The 16408-nt window shown below is 37.2% G+C and overlaps 3 protein-coding genes across 9 annotated transcripts in view; all 3 read left to right on the forward strand.

The window, feature by feature from the left end:
- LOC125846928 (urease accessory protein D) overlaps positions 1-16408 on the forward strand; it is a 586865-nt gene that overhangs the window by 291609 nt on the left and 278848 nt on the right. The gene's annotated exons all lie outside the window — the stretch shown is intronic.
- Positions 1-16408, forward strand: part of LOC125846935 (uncharacterized) — a 61829-nt gene that overhangs the window by 15458 nt on the left and 29963 nt on the right. The window lies entirely within an intron of this gene.
- On the forward strand, positions 553-15027 carry LOC125846929 (uncharacterized). 6 transcript variants are annotated; one of them, XM_049526629.1, is made up of 6 exons: positions 553-648; positions 1587-1651; positions 10716-11047; positions 11876-11955; positions 12069-12127; positions 14577-15027. In XM_049526629.1, exons 3-6 carry the CDS (start codon positions 10733-10735, stop codon positions 14879-14881), a joined length of 759 nt encoding a protein of 252 aa, XP_049382586.1. In that variant the 5' UTR covers positions 553-648; positions 1587-1651; positions 10716-10732; the 3' UTR covers positions 14882-15027. The 6 variants fall into 6 exon arrangements, with proteins under 6 accessions (XP_049382586.1, XP_049382589.1, XP_049382587.1 ...); XM_049526632.1 differs by having other exon boundaries at positions 559-648; positions 10727-11047; XM_049526628.1 differs by lacking the exon at positions 1587-1651 and adding an exon at positions 10578-10650 and having other exon boundaries at positions 601-648.

Consider the following 16408-nt stretch of genomic DNA (forward strand, 5'->3'; position numbering starts at 1 on the left):
ATGTTTTTAGATATCATAGTAGCCTCGACAACTCACACAAGATTTAGTTAATGTTCTATATGAATTGAAGGTATTCATTGAGTTCACTTCAAATTATGTTTTATAGGGGCTTGTCAGCCACATGTTTATTTAAGTCGATATATACTTATTTATTTTCTTGATTTTATGACTAGTATTACACTAATAACTTATTTATCAAGCAAGAATCGATTCAGAATCAAATATGACACTAGGTATCAATTACATTTCTAAATTGGGGTGTGACAATTACTTTTTTTCGAGTAAAAAAGAAATTACTTCAGTGGGTAAAAATAAAATGAATCAAGATCTAATTTGTTGAGCTTGTGCTCAACACGTACAATTCTCATCTAATTTATATTATTACGTGTGTCTAAATACTTTTAATTTTTTTTTATTTTGACTTAAAATTAATGTTTAAAAACATCAAAATACTATAAATATAATTAAAAACTATTTTGACTTAAAAATAGTTTTAAAAAAAGTCATCTAAATAGGCACTTACCCATTTGAGTTTGAGTTTGAGTTTTCCTTAAAAAAAAAAAAGCACAACCCCGTCCTATTTCCCCCATTCGATCTACCTGCACTCTGCTGATTTCTGGCACCGGATACTTGTTTGCCTAACTTCACGTAAGTCTCTCCTTGCCATGATTCTCCCTCGTGATCCCGTCCTAAATCCCCAATCCCTTGCTGATGTGAATTGAATGCAAAATTCTAGTGTCAATGGTGGATTTGTTTTGTGAAGTGTGTTGCGTATTTATCAGTGATGATTGTTCTAGTTGGCTTATCAACTATATTTTCTGCACATTTGGGAATATACTTGTTGATATGCGCTCACAAGGTATTTGATAATTTGTCACACTTAAATTTGGTGAAGTCTAAAGGCTTTATGGGTAATTTCTTAAGCCAAAATGTGGGATTAGGCAGTTGCTGAAAATAGTTAAACATGATGTTTCGCTTATTGTAGTTTGTTTTGAAGTTGTGTTGTCATGCTAGCTCTTGCCACTTATGTAATGCTTGAGCTTTGAACTGAATACCTCAGTCTAGACTCTGTTGAACTTTGAGTGAGACCAGGGTATTAAACTTCACTTGGTTAATCTCAACCTGCGAATTATATTGATTGTAATCAGTTTGATTTGAACATTTTGCTAATCAGATATGGATGTAGGTGGAAGAAAGATTCAGAGAATTATTGTGCACATACATGAGTGGTGTCGTATGTCCTGGAGCTTTTGTTTTCAATTAATAAGCTCACCCAAATTAATATATGTGCATCTAAGTGATGAAATAACTCGGCATTTATGAGATGATTGAGCAATTAAGTAGAATACATTATACTTTCTTGGTATAAAAAATTTAAGAGGAAGACTTGTTAAAAATTATCTTTTTGTTTTTCAATCATTATTACTCTCTTCTTTCCAAAAAAATGAATTTTCGGGGGTGTGTTACCCCCCGTAAGAAAGTGAATTAATGACATTAATCTAAAGGTCATTTTTCTAAAAAAGGAAATGTATGTACATTTACCATTCTCAAAAAAAAACTTTCTTTATGACTGTTTCCTGTTGCAGCAACTGTGGACTCTGATACTATCTTCTCTGACGACTCCAATCTTTGCTACTCACCCTGTAATAAGGTGTGCCTTCTATTATACATCAATTCTTCTCTTTATTGTTTCATTTTTTAAATTATTTTTCATTTGATTGGGCAACTGTTTCATCCGCTAGTGGCAATAGCTTATGTAAAGATGGTTCATTTCTCTTTTTCGGCTTCCTTGCCTTTTTTATTTTTTTTGTCCAACTGCGTGAATGTAATTTTAATGATGATTCTTAGGTTTCAGCTTCTAATTTTGTCCCTGAAAAATGTAATATTTTGTCTTTACTAATATCCCATATTTTCAGTTTTAGCTTTTAAAATAAGATTTTTGTTCCCATCTAATTTGATTGATACTCCTACTTCATCTTTTTTCATAACTTTTAGTGACAAATAAATGTATAGGTAATACTAATTGGGGTTTATAAATTCTATGATCTCACTCCAAAAATGGCTAATGCGTTCAAGAGAACTATTCATATCGACAAGCTAGAAGTGAATGGGTGAGTGTTGGGAGAAGAGGAAGAAATTGTCAATGAAATTTTGATATCGGGGTCACACTGAATTTGATCACAAAGGGGGAAGTTGGTGCTTTTGTCATCCTGTTTTTGATGGAAAAAAAGATGCGTAGGGAGAAATATTGTGCTTTCAAATCCTTAATTCAGCGAATAAGTTCCATAAAATGGGTGTTTCTGTCTCCTAGAAGCATTTTTTTTGGGGGATAAATTTGTGTACAATTAGAGAGGTAGTATCCAGATCAATGATAGAGTATAAGGCATTGCTGAAATATTAGTAGTATCATATAAGTGGTTTTAAAATGGTGTTGTTACAGAATAGTTGGTCGCAAATGATATGGTATCTCTAATATGAACAATCATTCTTGTTATGCTTGCTCAAGGATCACCCTAACCCTGAAGCTAGGTGCATCTTAGGCTGGCCACTTTGCCTCACTCAGGTAGCACTTTCTTTACCAAAGCTGAAATTGCAACAAATCTTGCAACTTTTCTATGGTCTTCAGCTCCCACCTTTGCCAATGTTAGAAAAGTTTTCTACTTTGTTATTTAGAATTAAGTGGAGTTGTACCAACTAAAAACAATTAAGTGGAATTGTACCAACTATAGAAAATTAAGTGGAATTGTGAGGAGATGGTTGCTCCAAGGGGGCGACATAGCGAAGAGTTGAAGTGATGTGGATTTACCGAGATGCTTGGCCTTCAGCCCAGACCCCATCATTATTTTATTTTAAATGTGAGCAACCGGTTCTTCAATTTGTTAGAGCAACTTGATTCAGAACAACAAAAACATAGGACAGAGGAGGAAGAAGATTTCTCAGATACATTAGCATTGATGTACTCTGAGGTGGATCCAGTACCTTTACAGATTGATAGCAGGTCGCATGAGGAAAGTTTAGCAGCAAGTGCAACTGCATGGGTCCAATCAAACATGGTGAAATTGAGTCAGCACTTCGGAGTTGATCTCAAGGGATGCAAAAGGGGAACTTATACTTTGTTGATGAAGCTAGACCAGAGGAGAGAAGAGGATAAGAGATTGGGGGAGAACCAGATGGTCATAAATACAAGCAATATGGTACTGAAAGAGGTCAGAAACTTATTTTTCGACATGAATTTCAAGGATGGAGAACCAAGGTCCAGCGGGAGAATTCTATCTCTTAGTCATCAATGAGAGTTAAGATTCTCTCTTGGAATGTAAGGGGGTTAAATGAGCGTAGTAAAAGAGAGATCGTCAGAAAATTACTAAATCAATGGGGGGTGATGTCATAGTTTTAGTTGTGAAAAAACTCAAGGGATCAGTCGATAACATATTGCAGAGCATATGGAGCAACAGATGGATGGGGGTAACTCAAAAAGAAGCTCAGGGGAGCAGTGGGGGGGATACTAGTTCTATGGGACAAAAGAGTTTGGAATGGGGAGTTGGTGCTGAATGGAGAGCAATGTATAACGGGAAGATTTTCAGGAGTAAATGAGGACTTCTATTGGCATCTTAGCGCAATTTATGCAGATTGTAACAGAGTGGCTAGGAGAGCATTATGGCAGGAACTGTTAGTATTGAAAAACAGTCTCAATGGGCCATGGATAGTGTGTGGTGATTTCAATATCACCAGATACCCATCGGAGAGAACAAATTATCACAGACTGAGTGGTGCTATGGAAGAATTTTCATCATGTATTGAAGAACTACAACTGGTGGATCCTCCTTTATTGGGAGGATCTTTTACATAGAGAAGAGGGGAGGATCATAGTTGTGCATCTAGGATTGACAGAATTTCACATTATGCGGAGTGGGGGGGTAATTTTACCCATATCAAACAAAGTTGCCTTCCCAAAATGGCATCAGATCACAATCCTATTATTTTGTCCTATGGAGGTGAAGAGTGGAAGAAATCCTATTTTAAATTTGAGATATGGTGGCTTGAAGTGGAGGGTTTCAAAGATAGGGTGAAAGAATGGTGGGCATCCTTCCAAGTGAATGGCAGGCCAGGCTATATTTTGGCTGAGAAACTAAAACTGCTTAAAGTAAAGCTCAAGGAGTGGAGCAAAGTCAATAGAGGGAATTGGAAACAAAGGAAAGAGGACATTCTTAACCAGATTTCAAAATGGGAAACAGTCCAAGAACAGAGACCACTCACAGATAATGAGTTGATCCAAAAGACTCACCTGGCAATGGAATTTGAAGAGGTAACTAAAAAAGAAGAGATAGCCTGGAAACAGAGATCAAGGATCCAATGGCTAAAACATAGGGACAGAAACACAAATTTTTCCATAGAATTGCAACTTCTCACAAGAGGTTTAATTCCTTGGAATAGTTGGAGGTGGATGGAGCTACCATCAAGGATCCTGATTCTATTAAGAATGCAGTGCAGAAATTTTATGAAGGCCTTTATAATGAGACTGAGCAATGGAGGCCTGGTTTGAGACTTCACAATGTATCAAGGATTACTGAGGTAGAACAAATATGGCTTCGGAGGCCTTTTGAGGAAGAAGAGATAATGGAATGCCTTAAACAGTGTGCTATGGAGAAGGCACCAGGTCCAGATGGTTTTCCTATGGTATTCTTTCAGACATTCTGGGGTATTCTGAAGGAAGACATCATTAATACCATTAAGGTTTTCCACTCCAAGCAAACTTTTGAGAAAAGTTTTAATGCAACTTTCATTGCCTTGATTCCTAAGAAACCAAGGGCCTCAGAGTTGAAAGATTTCCGACCAATTAGCTTGGTAGGAGGAGTATACAAAATTATTGCCAGATTATTGGCAGAAAGGCTGAAAAAGGTTGTATGTAAATTGATCAACAAACACACCAAATGGCTTTTATTAAAGGGAGGCAAATCATGGATGCAGCACTCATAGCCACTGAATGCATTGATTCAAGAACGAAAGGAGGAACATCTGGTATAATGTGTAAGTTGGATATACAGAAAGCGTATGATCATGTTAATTGGACATTCCTTTTGAATACTCGCCAACAGATGGGATTTGGAAGTAAATGGGTGAAGTGGATTGAATTTTGTATCAAAACAGTCAGGTTCTCTGTTCTAGTAAATGGAGAACCTGTGGGTATTTTTACATCAGAAAGAGGGTTGAGAAGAGGGTTGAGACAGGGGGATCCATTTTCTCCTTTCCCTTTCATTCTAGCAATGGAAGGTTTTGATAGCATGATGAGGATTGCATCACAAAACAGGTGGATTAGAGGATTCCAAGTTGGAGGAAGAGTGGGGGAGGAGAAGGAAATCTGTCATTTGCTATATGCAGATGACACCCTCATTTTCTGTGAGCCAGTAGCTGAACAAATTAGCTACAATAGAGTGATTCTGGTTTTGTTTGAAGCTGTATCAGGATTGAGAGTAAATTGGGGAAAAAGCAGTTTGTTTCCTGTTAATGAAGTCCAGCAGATTCAAAACTAGGAAAATATTTTGGGATGTAGAGTTGATCAAATGCCTACCACTTACTTGGGCATGCCTCTGGGTAGCAATCACAATGCACCGGACATCTGGGATGGTATCCTGAAAAAGACTGAAAGGAAATTAACTAGGTGGAGAGCTCAGTATTTATCTTTAGGTGGAAGACTGGTCTTGATAAATTCTGTTTTAGATTCCTTACCCACCTATGTGATGTCTTTATTTCCAATCCCAGCAGAAGTTGTGGAAAAGTTAGACAGGCTAAGGGGGAACTTTCTGTGGCATGGAAATAAAGAAGGGAAAGGTTATTGTCTAGTAAACTGGAAGACTGTGCTTCTCAGCAAAGAAAGAGGTGGTCTGGGAATAAGAAATTTGAGGTTGCAAAATGAGAGTCTACTGATGAAGTGGCTGTGGAGATACACTGGTGAGGAAAGAGCTCTATGGAAGGAGGTTATAGTAGCGAAGTACGGTGAAGTAAACCCCTGGTGTACAGAGAATGTTTCTGAACCTTATGGTGTGGGTGTTTGGAGAAGAATCAGAAATCTTTGGCCACAGATGGAAGCAAATTTATATCTCAAAGTGGGGAATGGAAACAAAACAAAATTTTGGAAGGATGGATGGGTTAATCAAACCTCTCTCAAGGATCTTTTCCCAGAGCTGTTCCTCATTTGTGAGAATCCTGAAGATAAGAGTGTGTGATTGTTGGACAGAGCAGGGATGGAACATATCATTAGGAGAATGCTTAATGATTGGGAAATAGAGAGGGCGACAGCTCTGTTGGGAACATTAGGTGGAATTTCCATTACCCCAACAGCTACATACAGGGTCTTGTGGAAACTCAGCACAGATGGGGTTTTCTCGGTCAAAAGTGCATATAACAGTGGACTACATGAGATGACTAGGGGAACACAATATCCTTGGAGGTACTTCTGGAAGAGTGTCATGCCCGCCAAAGTGAAAGGTTTTACTTGGTTAGTGATTAGGAGAGCTTGTCTTACTCAAGAAGTCTTACAAAAGAAAGGTAGACAACTAGTTCCCAAGTGTTTTCTTTGCAACATAACAGGGGAAACCAATAAACNCAGAGCAGGGATGGAACATATCATTAGGAGAATGCTTAATGATTGGGAAATAGAGAGGGTGGCAGCTCTGTTGGGAACATTAGGTGGAATTTCCATTACCCCAACAGCTACATACAGGGTCTTGTGGAAACTCAGCACAGATGGGGTTTTCTCGGTCAAAAGTACATATAACAGTGGACTACATGAGATGACTAGGGGAACACAATATCCTTGGAGATACTTCTGGAAGAGTGTCATGCCCGCCAAAGTGAAAGGTTTTACTTGGTTAGTGATTAGGAGAGCTTGTCTTACTCAAGAAGTCTTACAAAAGAAAGGTAGACAACTAGTTCCCAGGTGTTTTCTTTGCAACATAACAGGGGAAACCAATAAACATCTATTTTTACATTGCAAGTTCACCACTCAGCTCTGGAACCTTTTCCTTAACATTACAAGCTCTAGCTGGACAATGCCAAAGCACACATCGGATCTTTTGAGTTGCTGGATTAGGAGGGGAGGAAGTAAAAGTCAAAAGAGATGGTGGAGATTAATACCATCATGTATATGGTGGTCAATATGGAAGGAAAGAAATGGGAGATGCTTCAAAGATAGATCCAATTCCATACATAAAGTAAAATGGAATTGTATTGAAGCTCTACTTCTTTGGTGTAAACTACTTTGTATAGAAGATGTAGATCAAATTGTAGATTTAATAGGAAGCTTGTAATTGCTCACTTTTGGAGGAGGCCAGCATACCTTTAATGCTGATGAATACAATTACCAATTTCAAAAAAAAAAAAAACTACTCAAATGCGCCCAACTGCTTTATTTTTTAAAAAAGTTTTCTTTAATAAGAATTATTTCACGATCAATGATAGTTCAGAGGTTGCTAAAGTATACTCCTTTTGGTTCATATTAAATGGTATTTTTAGCTTGGGCTAACCCCTTATGAAATCTACTCACTCCTAAAAAGTAAGAAAGTAAGAAGTGTTTCTTACTCACATACCCTTAATTAAATAGTATCCTATTAATTGCAAATGAATGTATAGACTCCGAAGTGAAGCAAGGGAAGTTGGGAATCTTATGTAAGCTAGAGATCGAGAAAGCCTTCGACAATCTTCATTGGGATTTCCTCTTAGACATGCTAAAGTTGATGGATTTGGTGGGAAATTGATAAAATGGATATTCTACTGCATATCTACAGTGAAATTATCCATCAACATAAATGGCTCTCCTAAACGAATCATTGCCACACAAAAGGACTTAAGACAGGGTGATGTTGTTTCCCTTCTTATTCACTGGAAGGCTTAAGCAAGATGCTTGCCACAGCAGAACAACATAGGTTTATTAAGGGTTTTAATCCATGTATCAGAAATCATTGGGAGCTGGTAATCACTCATCTTCTATATGGTGATGATTCTTTGATCTTCTGCAAACCAGAAAGGGAGCAAATTGATAATCTAACTGATTCTTTTTCTCTTTGAAGTCATGTACGGCTCCATATAAACTATGGAAAAGAGTGTTCTCTATCCGGTCAATGAAATCTACAACATTCAGGAAGCTGCAGACATCATGGGTTGTAAAGTTGGAGTCTTTCCAGCTAAATATCTAGGCCTACCCCTTGGATCAAGCAAAAGCTGCAACCATATGATATAGTAGAAGGCTGTGAAAAAAAATTGTCTAGCTGGAAAAGGAAGTATCTTTCCTTGGGAGGCAGACTTGTTTTGATCAATAGCGTGCTCGGTTCATTACCCACCTACACTATGACCTTGTTTCCTTACCAGCCGATGTAGCTAAAAGACTAGATAAATTTTAAGGGATTTTTGTGGCAAGTTAGCGAGGAACATAAAGATTTTCATCTGGTGAAAAGGGGGGAAGTAACCCAAGACAGGGAAGCTGGGGGCCTCAGGTAAAAAACTGAAGATACATAACATCAGCTTGATGCATAAGTGGCTTTGGAGGTTTAGTCAAGAGGAGGAAGCATTATGGAGGACTGTTATTACTGCAAAATACGGTCTCCTTAATCGCTGGACTACCAAATTACCATCTTCGTCCGGTACATCTGGTATATGGCGACACATCAGAGCACATTGGCATTCTTTTTATGCAAATTCAGCTCTCAAAGTTGGAAATGGCAAAAAGGTAAAGTTCCGGTCAGATATTTGGCTCAGGCACTCTCCATTAAACAAGCAATTCCCAGTATTATTCAATATAGCACAACACAGTGATGCCACTATCTTGCAATATTGGTCAAAACTTGGCTAGAACTTCGCTTAGACGCAGTATAAATGATTGGGATTTTGATAGCATGTCTTCTCTAATGCTTTAGCTACATAGCCAAAGTCTGGTTCAGTCAAAACTGACTCTTTAATATGGAATAGAGATGCAAAAGGGAAATTCAAGGTCAGACGTTATTGAGGAGTTTATGAGACAGCTTTCCTGATTGGCCTTGGAGAATCCTCCGGAGAAGTAAGGCACCCTTGAAGGTCAATTGTTCTTAGTGGTTGGTGGCGCACGAGGCATGTTTAACTCGTGATAATCTTCAGAAAAGAAGGACTACAATCTGCAGGGGATGTTCATTGTGTGAGAAGGAAGGGGAGAGTGTCAATCTTCTTTTCTTACATTGCTCCTACACCTCACAAATTTGTTATTTTCTCTTAAATAATGTGGGGGTCAATTGGGTGATGCCTAAGACGATAGTCGAGCTACTGCAATGGTGGTACATGAAAGGACTGGAAAAAGTCAAACTAAGAACATGGAACTTACTGCCTGCTGCCATCTGGTTCTGTATTTGGAAGGAAAGAAATTTGAGAATTTATTAAAGTAAAAAGGAATTTGTAATTAGGCTCTAAAGCACAGATTTATTTCTCTTCTGTTGTTTTGGTGCAACATGGCAATAGCTAATGATACAGAAGCCGTGGTTGACTTTTTGAGTTCATTACACAACTTGTAATGAGACTTTCCTATGTAAATACTTGCCAGCAGTTTTGCTGCTTTTGATTCAATACCCTTTACCAATCAAAAGAAAAAGTAGCTAAGGGTGATGTAGAAGGTTTTCAACCAGTAAATATAGCATATGTGATTTTTTTTTAAAAATAGCATATGGGAGAAAATTTGAAGACTTAAAGGATCTTGGCACCTCAATTTTTCTGTTCTAGCAAATCTTCAGCATTTTTGTCACTCACGTGATTGCTATGCGTTGTATTGGGGAGAGTTGATTAGACAGGACATGTCGCAACTTCATATTACCAAGGACATGACTTTAGATAGGAAGGAGGGGAGGTCACGTATTAGGGCAGAAGGTTAGTAGAGATAGATTGTTGTCTTGCTTAGGCTTGTTAGTGCCTGATGTAATACTCGTCATGCCCTTGTTGTAGTTCTTTCCATATGTTGTTTATTGTATTTCGATTATCACACTAGTTTGTTGTTGTTATTGTTTCTTTCTTGTGGACTTTACACTGTTTGTTTATTAACTGCTATGCTTTCTTCATTGTTTTCTTCTTCTATTACTTGGGTTTGATGCACTTGAGCCGAGGGTCTTTCGGAAACAGCCTCTCTACCTCTACGAGGTAGTGGTAAGGTCTCCATACACTCTACCCTGCCCAGACCCCACTTAATGGGATTTCATTGGGTATGTTGTTTTTGTTGTTGTATCTTCTGCCTGACCTATACCAGTTTAGAAAAGCACCAAGCTGACCATACATGTTGCCTACTTCTGCGTCCTGAATAATCCCTGATGTTGAATTGACATATTTAATGCTCCTTAATTGCAATTATTTTTTTCTTTTATTCCTGTGGTGTTTGGGCTACATGAACGCACCTCGCTTAATCCACTAGACAATTTGTACAGCCTACAAGCACAGGTGACGAAAAACTTGCCCATAGAAGTTTGAGCATATGGGCTCACACCAAGTGTCCTAGTTGGGATTCAGACTTAGGATCTTCAGGTTGTTACCCCCTAGTAGCCATTATATTTACCTCTCTCTTTGATTTACTACAGGCACATTACATATCCTGAGGCTTCATGTTCGTATGTGCTGTCTATTTGTGAATGAATGTATCAATGACTCAATGTACATGTTCTATCTCTAGGTTTTGTTTGTGCGTGTGATGAGATGTTGATGTCTGCGATTTTCAGTGTTATTGCAGATAATCATGATGCACCATTTGTCAAGTAGTGTATCAAAGAGAATACTCTCTTCTACCATGGCTTTCTATAGAAATGATTCTTCTTTCTCTATGGTTTCAAGACAAGCATACAGAAGCTCAACTCTGCAGCAGATTGTTGACAAGTCACCACGAAACGCTATTCCTAGTGATTTCTTGAAATGGCGTTTGCTTGGTTGCATTAGGACATCAAAATTTGCCTCTGGCTTCAGCCCGTTGAAGCAAAAGCCCTTGGACTCTATTATTGACATGGAGAGGGCAAAGGAAAAATCAGCTGAAGAGCTAGCTGACATTTGGGATGATGTAATATTTCAACACTTTCTTAAATTTTGATAATTTCAAATGCATAGTTGGCTTTCTTGAGATAGTTTTCAGCCTTGAGTTCTTATTCTGGACAGTTGTAAATTACATTAGTCACTTAATATGATGAACAATACACAAATAGACCAAGCTTTTGTCATAGAAATGAGCAGGTTAGCTTGCTTACATCACTAGAAATTGATGTCATCTAAGGTTTATCTGATCTTTCTGATAAACTTGTAAAAGTAATTCATGCAGCCAAAAATATACAGCCTGGTTTTTTATGATTGCATTAATATTTTTTTGTAGATGACTACTATTAATATCACTTTGCTGCAAGTGGAATGAGGATTTGCTGGAAATATTAGAGGACCCCATGAATTCTTTGATCTTTGGTCTAAATTTACCCCTTCAACAGATTTTCTTATGGAACTTAGTGTTTTTAAGCTATTCAATTCTAAAATGTGATGCTTCAGAGATGCTTTGGTCATGGATTACCTTCTCATCTTTTTTTTTTGGGAGCTGATCTCCTGCAAAAGGACTTGCCTCCTGAAATGCTTGTTAGACTTGAAAATTCTTTATGAAGTTTAGAGAAAATGACTATTTTTATGTGTGTTTACACAATCCATTCAAGTATTTTTAGCTACGATCAGCAATGTACCTTTACGTCTGCTTATTTATTAAGTTGTATACTTTGTACATTTTGATCATGGTCTGCACTCTGCAGTATGTGTTCCGCAACTTTTGCTTTCCTAAAGTGTTGGTGATACTTGAATGATCCTGTTCTTTCTGTCTCATTTCCCCTTTCATTGCATGATTATGTTATCTCAGTATCACTTGGGAAGAGGTCATATTGCAGCATCAATGAAATCTAAGCTATATAAGCTCTTGGAGCAAAGAGCTTCAAGTTGGTAAATATGCTGCTTCATCTTTTTCATTTGTTTTCTCGACTATAATTAGTTTCTCTGTTTAATACACTCTTCCATCGTTATCTTTGACATCCTACTTCTGTTTTCATGTGTAGCCAGTATTTTGTGATTCCATTATGGAAGGGAAGTGGTTACACAACGATGTTTGTGCAAGGTTAGTCTTGTCTTGCTCCTTTTATTCTTTAACAATCTCTGCTGATTTGCATTATAAAACCTACTACCATGATTTAGACACTATATGTTAGAGTCCTTATCAAAAAACTATTCGAAGAGTTCCTCTCTCTAGTTCTGATGCTGTCACTGCTGGCAGCTTTATTTATTCTCACAAAAGAAAAATGCTTTCCATCTTTTTTAAGTTCATTGTTGGATGAGCTTGTTATTGAGATAATAATATTACTATTCATAGTCGGATACATAAGGGAACATATAATACTTTAATGGTCTACCATCTCCGTATTATCTGATGAAAGAGTCTGCAGCTGTAGACTTCTTTTTGCTATGTAGGGGGTCGATGGCAATGTCACTTGAAAGATCCTTTTTTCCCTCTTCTCTGTCCTCCTATCCTTTATTTACATTAAGAATGTTTTGCTTGGCTCTCCAAAAATGTTGCTGGGCACGGGTAGTATCCTCCAAAAGTAGTGTACGTTTTGGATGATCCAACACAGGTACGACAACAGGTTTGAAGAATCGTAACAACAGGGTTTAAAAAGTTTAGTGGTCAAGGAAGTTGAAATGACCATATAAACGAAGGTTGGAATTTCAGTAGAGGTGAAAAAATTAAGGTGATTTCTTCCCATCTTCTTAGTCTTGATGGACAGAGTTACCAGCATCCGTGAAATAGTTGAGGTAGCAAGTCAAACTAAGCACTGCCATTATCCCAAATAAATGAGATGCCTTGATATGTGGGGTATCAACATATTATCCTAATTATTTTTAGGTGAATCTCTGCACCCGTATCCATACATGGATCCATATCCCCTAATCATAAAAATTAGATCATGAAGGATTCGACCTCTAGATCCGCACCCATATTGGACACCCACACCCGAGTCCGAGCAACTTAGATCATATTATTGGTGATTGAACAATAACCAAAATAGAGATCAATCTTTCCAATAGTTCACCTGTCTTATAATCTTCAATCCTGAGTTAATATTTTCTACTATTAGACAAGTGGGAGTTAAGCACCTCACTGTTGATATGTTTACTCGTGTTTAAAAAAATCCAATTTGAAGGAATTCTGGTCAATTTGCCTTATTTTTGTGCATTATTTACTGGTCCAGTAGGCTTTAATTCTTTCTTGTGGATGACGAAAAAATTAGAATTCTTTTACTCAAATGACAGATGTGTCTTGCCTTTTGACATATGGGCCCAGGAGGATACCTTTGTAAATGTCTCAAAATGGAGCAATGTTCTGGGCACAAAAACAGCTTACTGTAGCTGATGTATAAATGTTTTGGTGCATTGACTTATTTAGCCCTTTGTTTATGTCATCAACATTCTCTTAGACAATCAGTTCCCTCCCCCAACAGTTGTACTTCCTCACGTGCATCGTGTCCCTACCTCATTATTTAGTGCTTCACTTCTACTATTACCTTGCTGTTTCTCTGATTAAATATGCAGAAAACAGACTCCAACTGCAAACCATTCCTTAACTTGATTTACATTGATCTCTTCAATTGAGTAAGCTTAGGCTCTTTCACCTAGTGTTTTTGATACTTCTCAGTCGGGTTGATTACTTCTAATTGCCATCCCTAGTTTGCTTTTATTTTCTTGTTATGGATTTTGATCACTTTTCTTGTTTACTTTTTTCGGAAAGAATCTTCTCTTCATGTTTTCGTTACCTATTCCTTGGCTGGTCGACCCATGTAGGGAATCCCTTGTTCTGAGGCTTCTTTATAGGTAAAATACCTATGCTTTTTGAAGACTGTAGCCGATGATATGTTGTTATTTTGTCAGTACTTCTTGTACTCAGGTCCTTACTGATTAGTACGTCATCCAATATCAGGTCAATACTTTTGCCTGCAGTCCAAGATATTTGACAAATTTCTACTAATTATAGATTACCTGTACAACTTTCAAGTAACCAAAATTTAACAATATCATTTCTACATAACATACTTTAGAAAAGGAAAAAAACAAGATGTACTATTGTAGTGTGTAGGATTGCACCTAGTTTTCTAACCTTCATGACAGCTGAACATAGATGGCTCTAGTTGTACATGTATTTGGTTAGTTAGCTGGCTTTCCTTTGGACATCTGTGAATATCATATTTGTTCCTTCTTGAACTTTAAGCTGTGTATGTAGATCAACTCCTCCCACCTTGCCTCCCCATTCCAAACTGAATCAACAAGTAGTTGTGACAAAGAAGGAGAATTTCACAGAATATTTGTTCTCACCAACTGAACCTTACTTTTCTGGTGAATGTGCATAAATCAATTTTGTTTATGCTTATAATTTAGTGGCCATTGTTCTGTGTGATATCAGTTCTACTGCTCTGTGTAAACATCAAGACAGGTGGGTGAGAGACTCCATCAGAAACAAGAAGATTCCGTTTATCATCTGCAGTTATTTCATGACTATTCATTAAATCATCATGCAGTGCAGGCACCCCACATTCTAATCACAGGTCTTGAAGATTACAAAGCAAGAGGAACTCAAGCTGCTCCATACTTCACAGTTTCTTACTACACTGAGTTTGCTGAAAGCAAGGATCTAGTTCTTGTTCGAGGGGACATTGTCTTTACTAGCAAGCTCACGGACTCGGAGGCAAAATGGCTTTTGGACACTGTACAATCATTTTACTTGAATGATGTCAGGTACAAACTAGTGGAGCGCTTTAACAGAGAAACAAGTGAGTTCGAGTTTAAAGATGTTTTACAAACTTTGGAGATGCCTATAATGTGATTGACACATCCAATTTTCTGTCATAAGAACAATCAGAAGAGATGGAGTTTGATTGTGAAAGGATCATTCAAAAATCAGCAACAGTAGGATTGTAGTTCTCCTTGCCATTTTGACAGGCAATCGTATCTGTCCAGCATAAAATGCTTTCTAGTAGGATGATATTCAATTTGGTGGGTGTATACCAGGTGTGGGTAAGTTTTTCCCATAGACATTCCTTTCACAAAATTAAATCACTTTGATTTTCAGTTATGAGGTTGGATACTAAATAACTTTTGAGATGATATATAACTAAATAATAATTTGTTTTTTTCGGTTTATCAGTTTTGTTTTTCTAAATCTGAATCAAACAAAAAAGAGTAATTGAATTCTTAACTCAAAACCAAACAAAAACCAAAAAAATAAAAAGAAAACCAATTCAAATTAATTAACATTCGGTTCGATTTGGTTTGATTTTTCGATTTAATCAGAAAATGCATACCCTACTCTTTAGTGATACAATTGATAAGGCAGTTAATCAAGTTCATGTCTAATTTAGCTTGTTGTTGGTTAAAGATTTTTAATCAAAATATTTGATGGTTGTTTTTTGTATTTTATCCTCCCCTTGAATCCATTTTCCTTTGGTTTTTGATTCTATATGGAGACTCAACTTGTTTCTTTTCTCTTTGATCAAATTGTGAAAATATTTGTTGTTACAGTCCCCTTGTTCAAACCAATCATTTTTTTTTAATAGCCCCCTACCTCATTTATTAATATCCAAAAGATACAAAAGAAGAGTAGGGAGGTGTGTCTTGCCTCATTAAGGAGCAATCAAAAAAATTAACTTGTTCAAACCAATCTACTTGTGTCCTGGTAGTATCAGAATTATCATCAATGTCTTTATCACAATTTGTGGCCCTTGACCGGTCACTCAAGGGGTTGTTTGGTAGGGTGTATTATAAATGTTTGCATTCGTTATGCTAAGATGGTTTGGTGTATTAAAAATAACATGCATGCATTGCATAATTTCTCAAAAAATATTTTCTTACAAAAATACCCTCCACAATTACGATGGAAAGGATGTGGAAAAGGCTTTGAGGGAACAATAGTATTTTTAATCATGTATAAAAATTCTTTGAATTATTAATGGGAAAAGGCATAAATTGCCCCCTAAACTTGTACCCAAAAACCACTTACACAGTTTAACTAATGGGGCAATCTATTACACACTTTAAGTACATAAAAATGTATTTATTTCTCCCTTCCGTCACCCAACCCAGGACATTATGCATTGAGTGAGAGCCACTCGCCTCCTAGTGAAGCCACGTAGTAAAAGACCCCAACCTGATTGATTTGACCCAAACCCGTTTCTTTTTACCCAAACCCATTTCTTTTCACCCAAATCCATTTTATTTTACGCTAGTCCATTTATTTCACCCACCCGTTTCGTTTCTCTAAGAACACCAAAACCTAATCGAAAATTTCGTCTGTAAATCCTAATTTTAGCTAAAGATTTCTTCGATTCTGTAGTGTTTTTGAAGCATCCTTGTA

Source organism: Solanum stenotomum, chromosome 12 (assembly GCF_019186545.1).
Source record: "Solanum stenotomum isolate F172 chromosome 12, ASM1918654v1, whole genome shotgun sequence".
Lineage (NCBI taxonomy): Eukaryota > Viridiplantae > Streptophyta > Magnoliopsida > Solanales > Solanaceae > Solanum > Solanum stenotomum.

What these genes read in the sequence shown, in the direction of transcription:
- LOC125846929 (XM_049526628.1), top strand. Translation starts at nt 10,629, where the DNA reads ATGAATGTATCAATGACTCAAT. An exon ending in TAGCTGACATTTGGGATGAT is followed by an intron (nt 11,048 to 11,875) that starts GTAATATTTCAA and finishes ATGTTATCTCAG; the next exon opens with TATCACTTGGGAAGAGGTCA. An exon ending in GAGCAAAGAGCTTCAAGTTG is followed by an intron (nt 11,956 to 12,068) that starts GTAAATATGCTG and finishes TTTCATGTGTAG; the next exon opens with CCAGTATTTTGTGATTCCAT.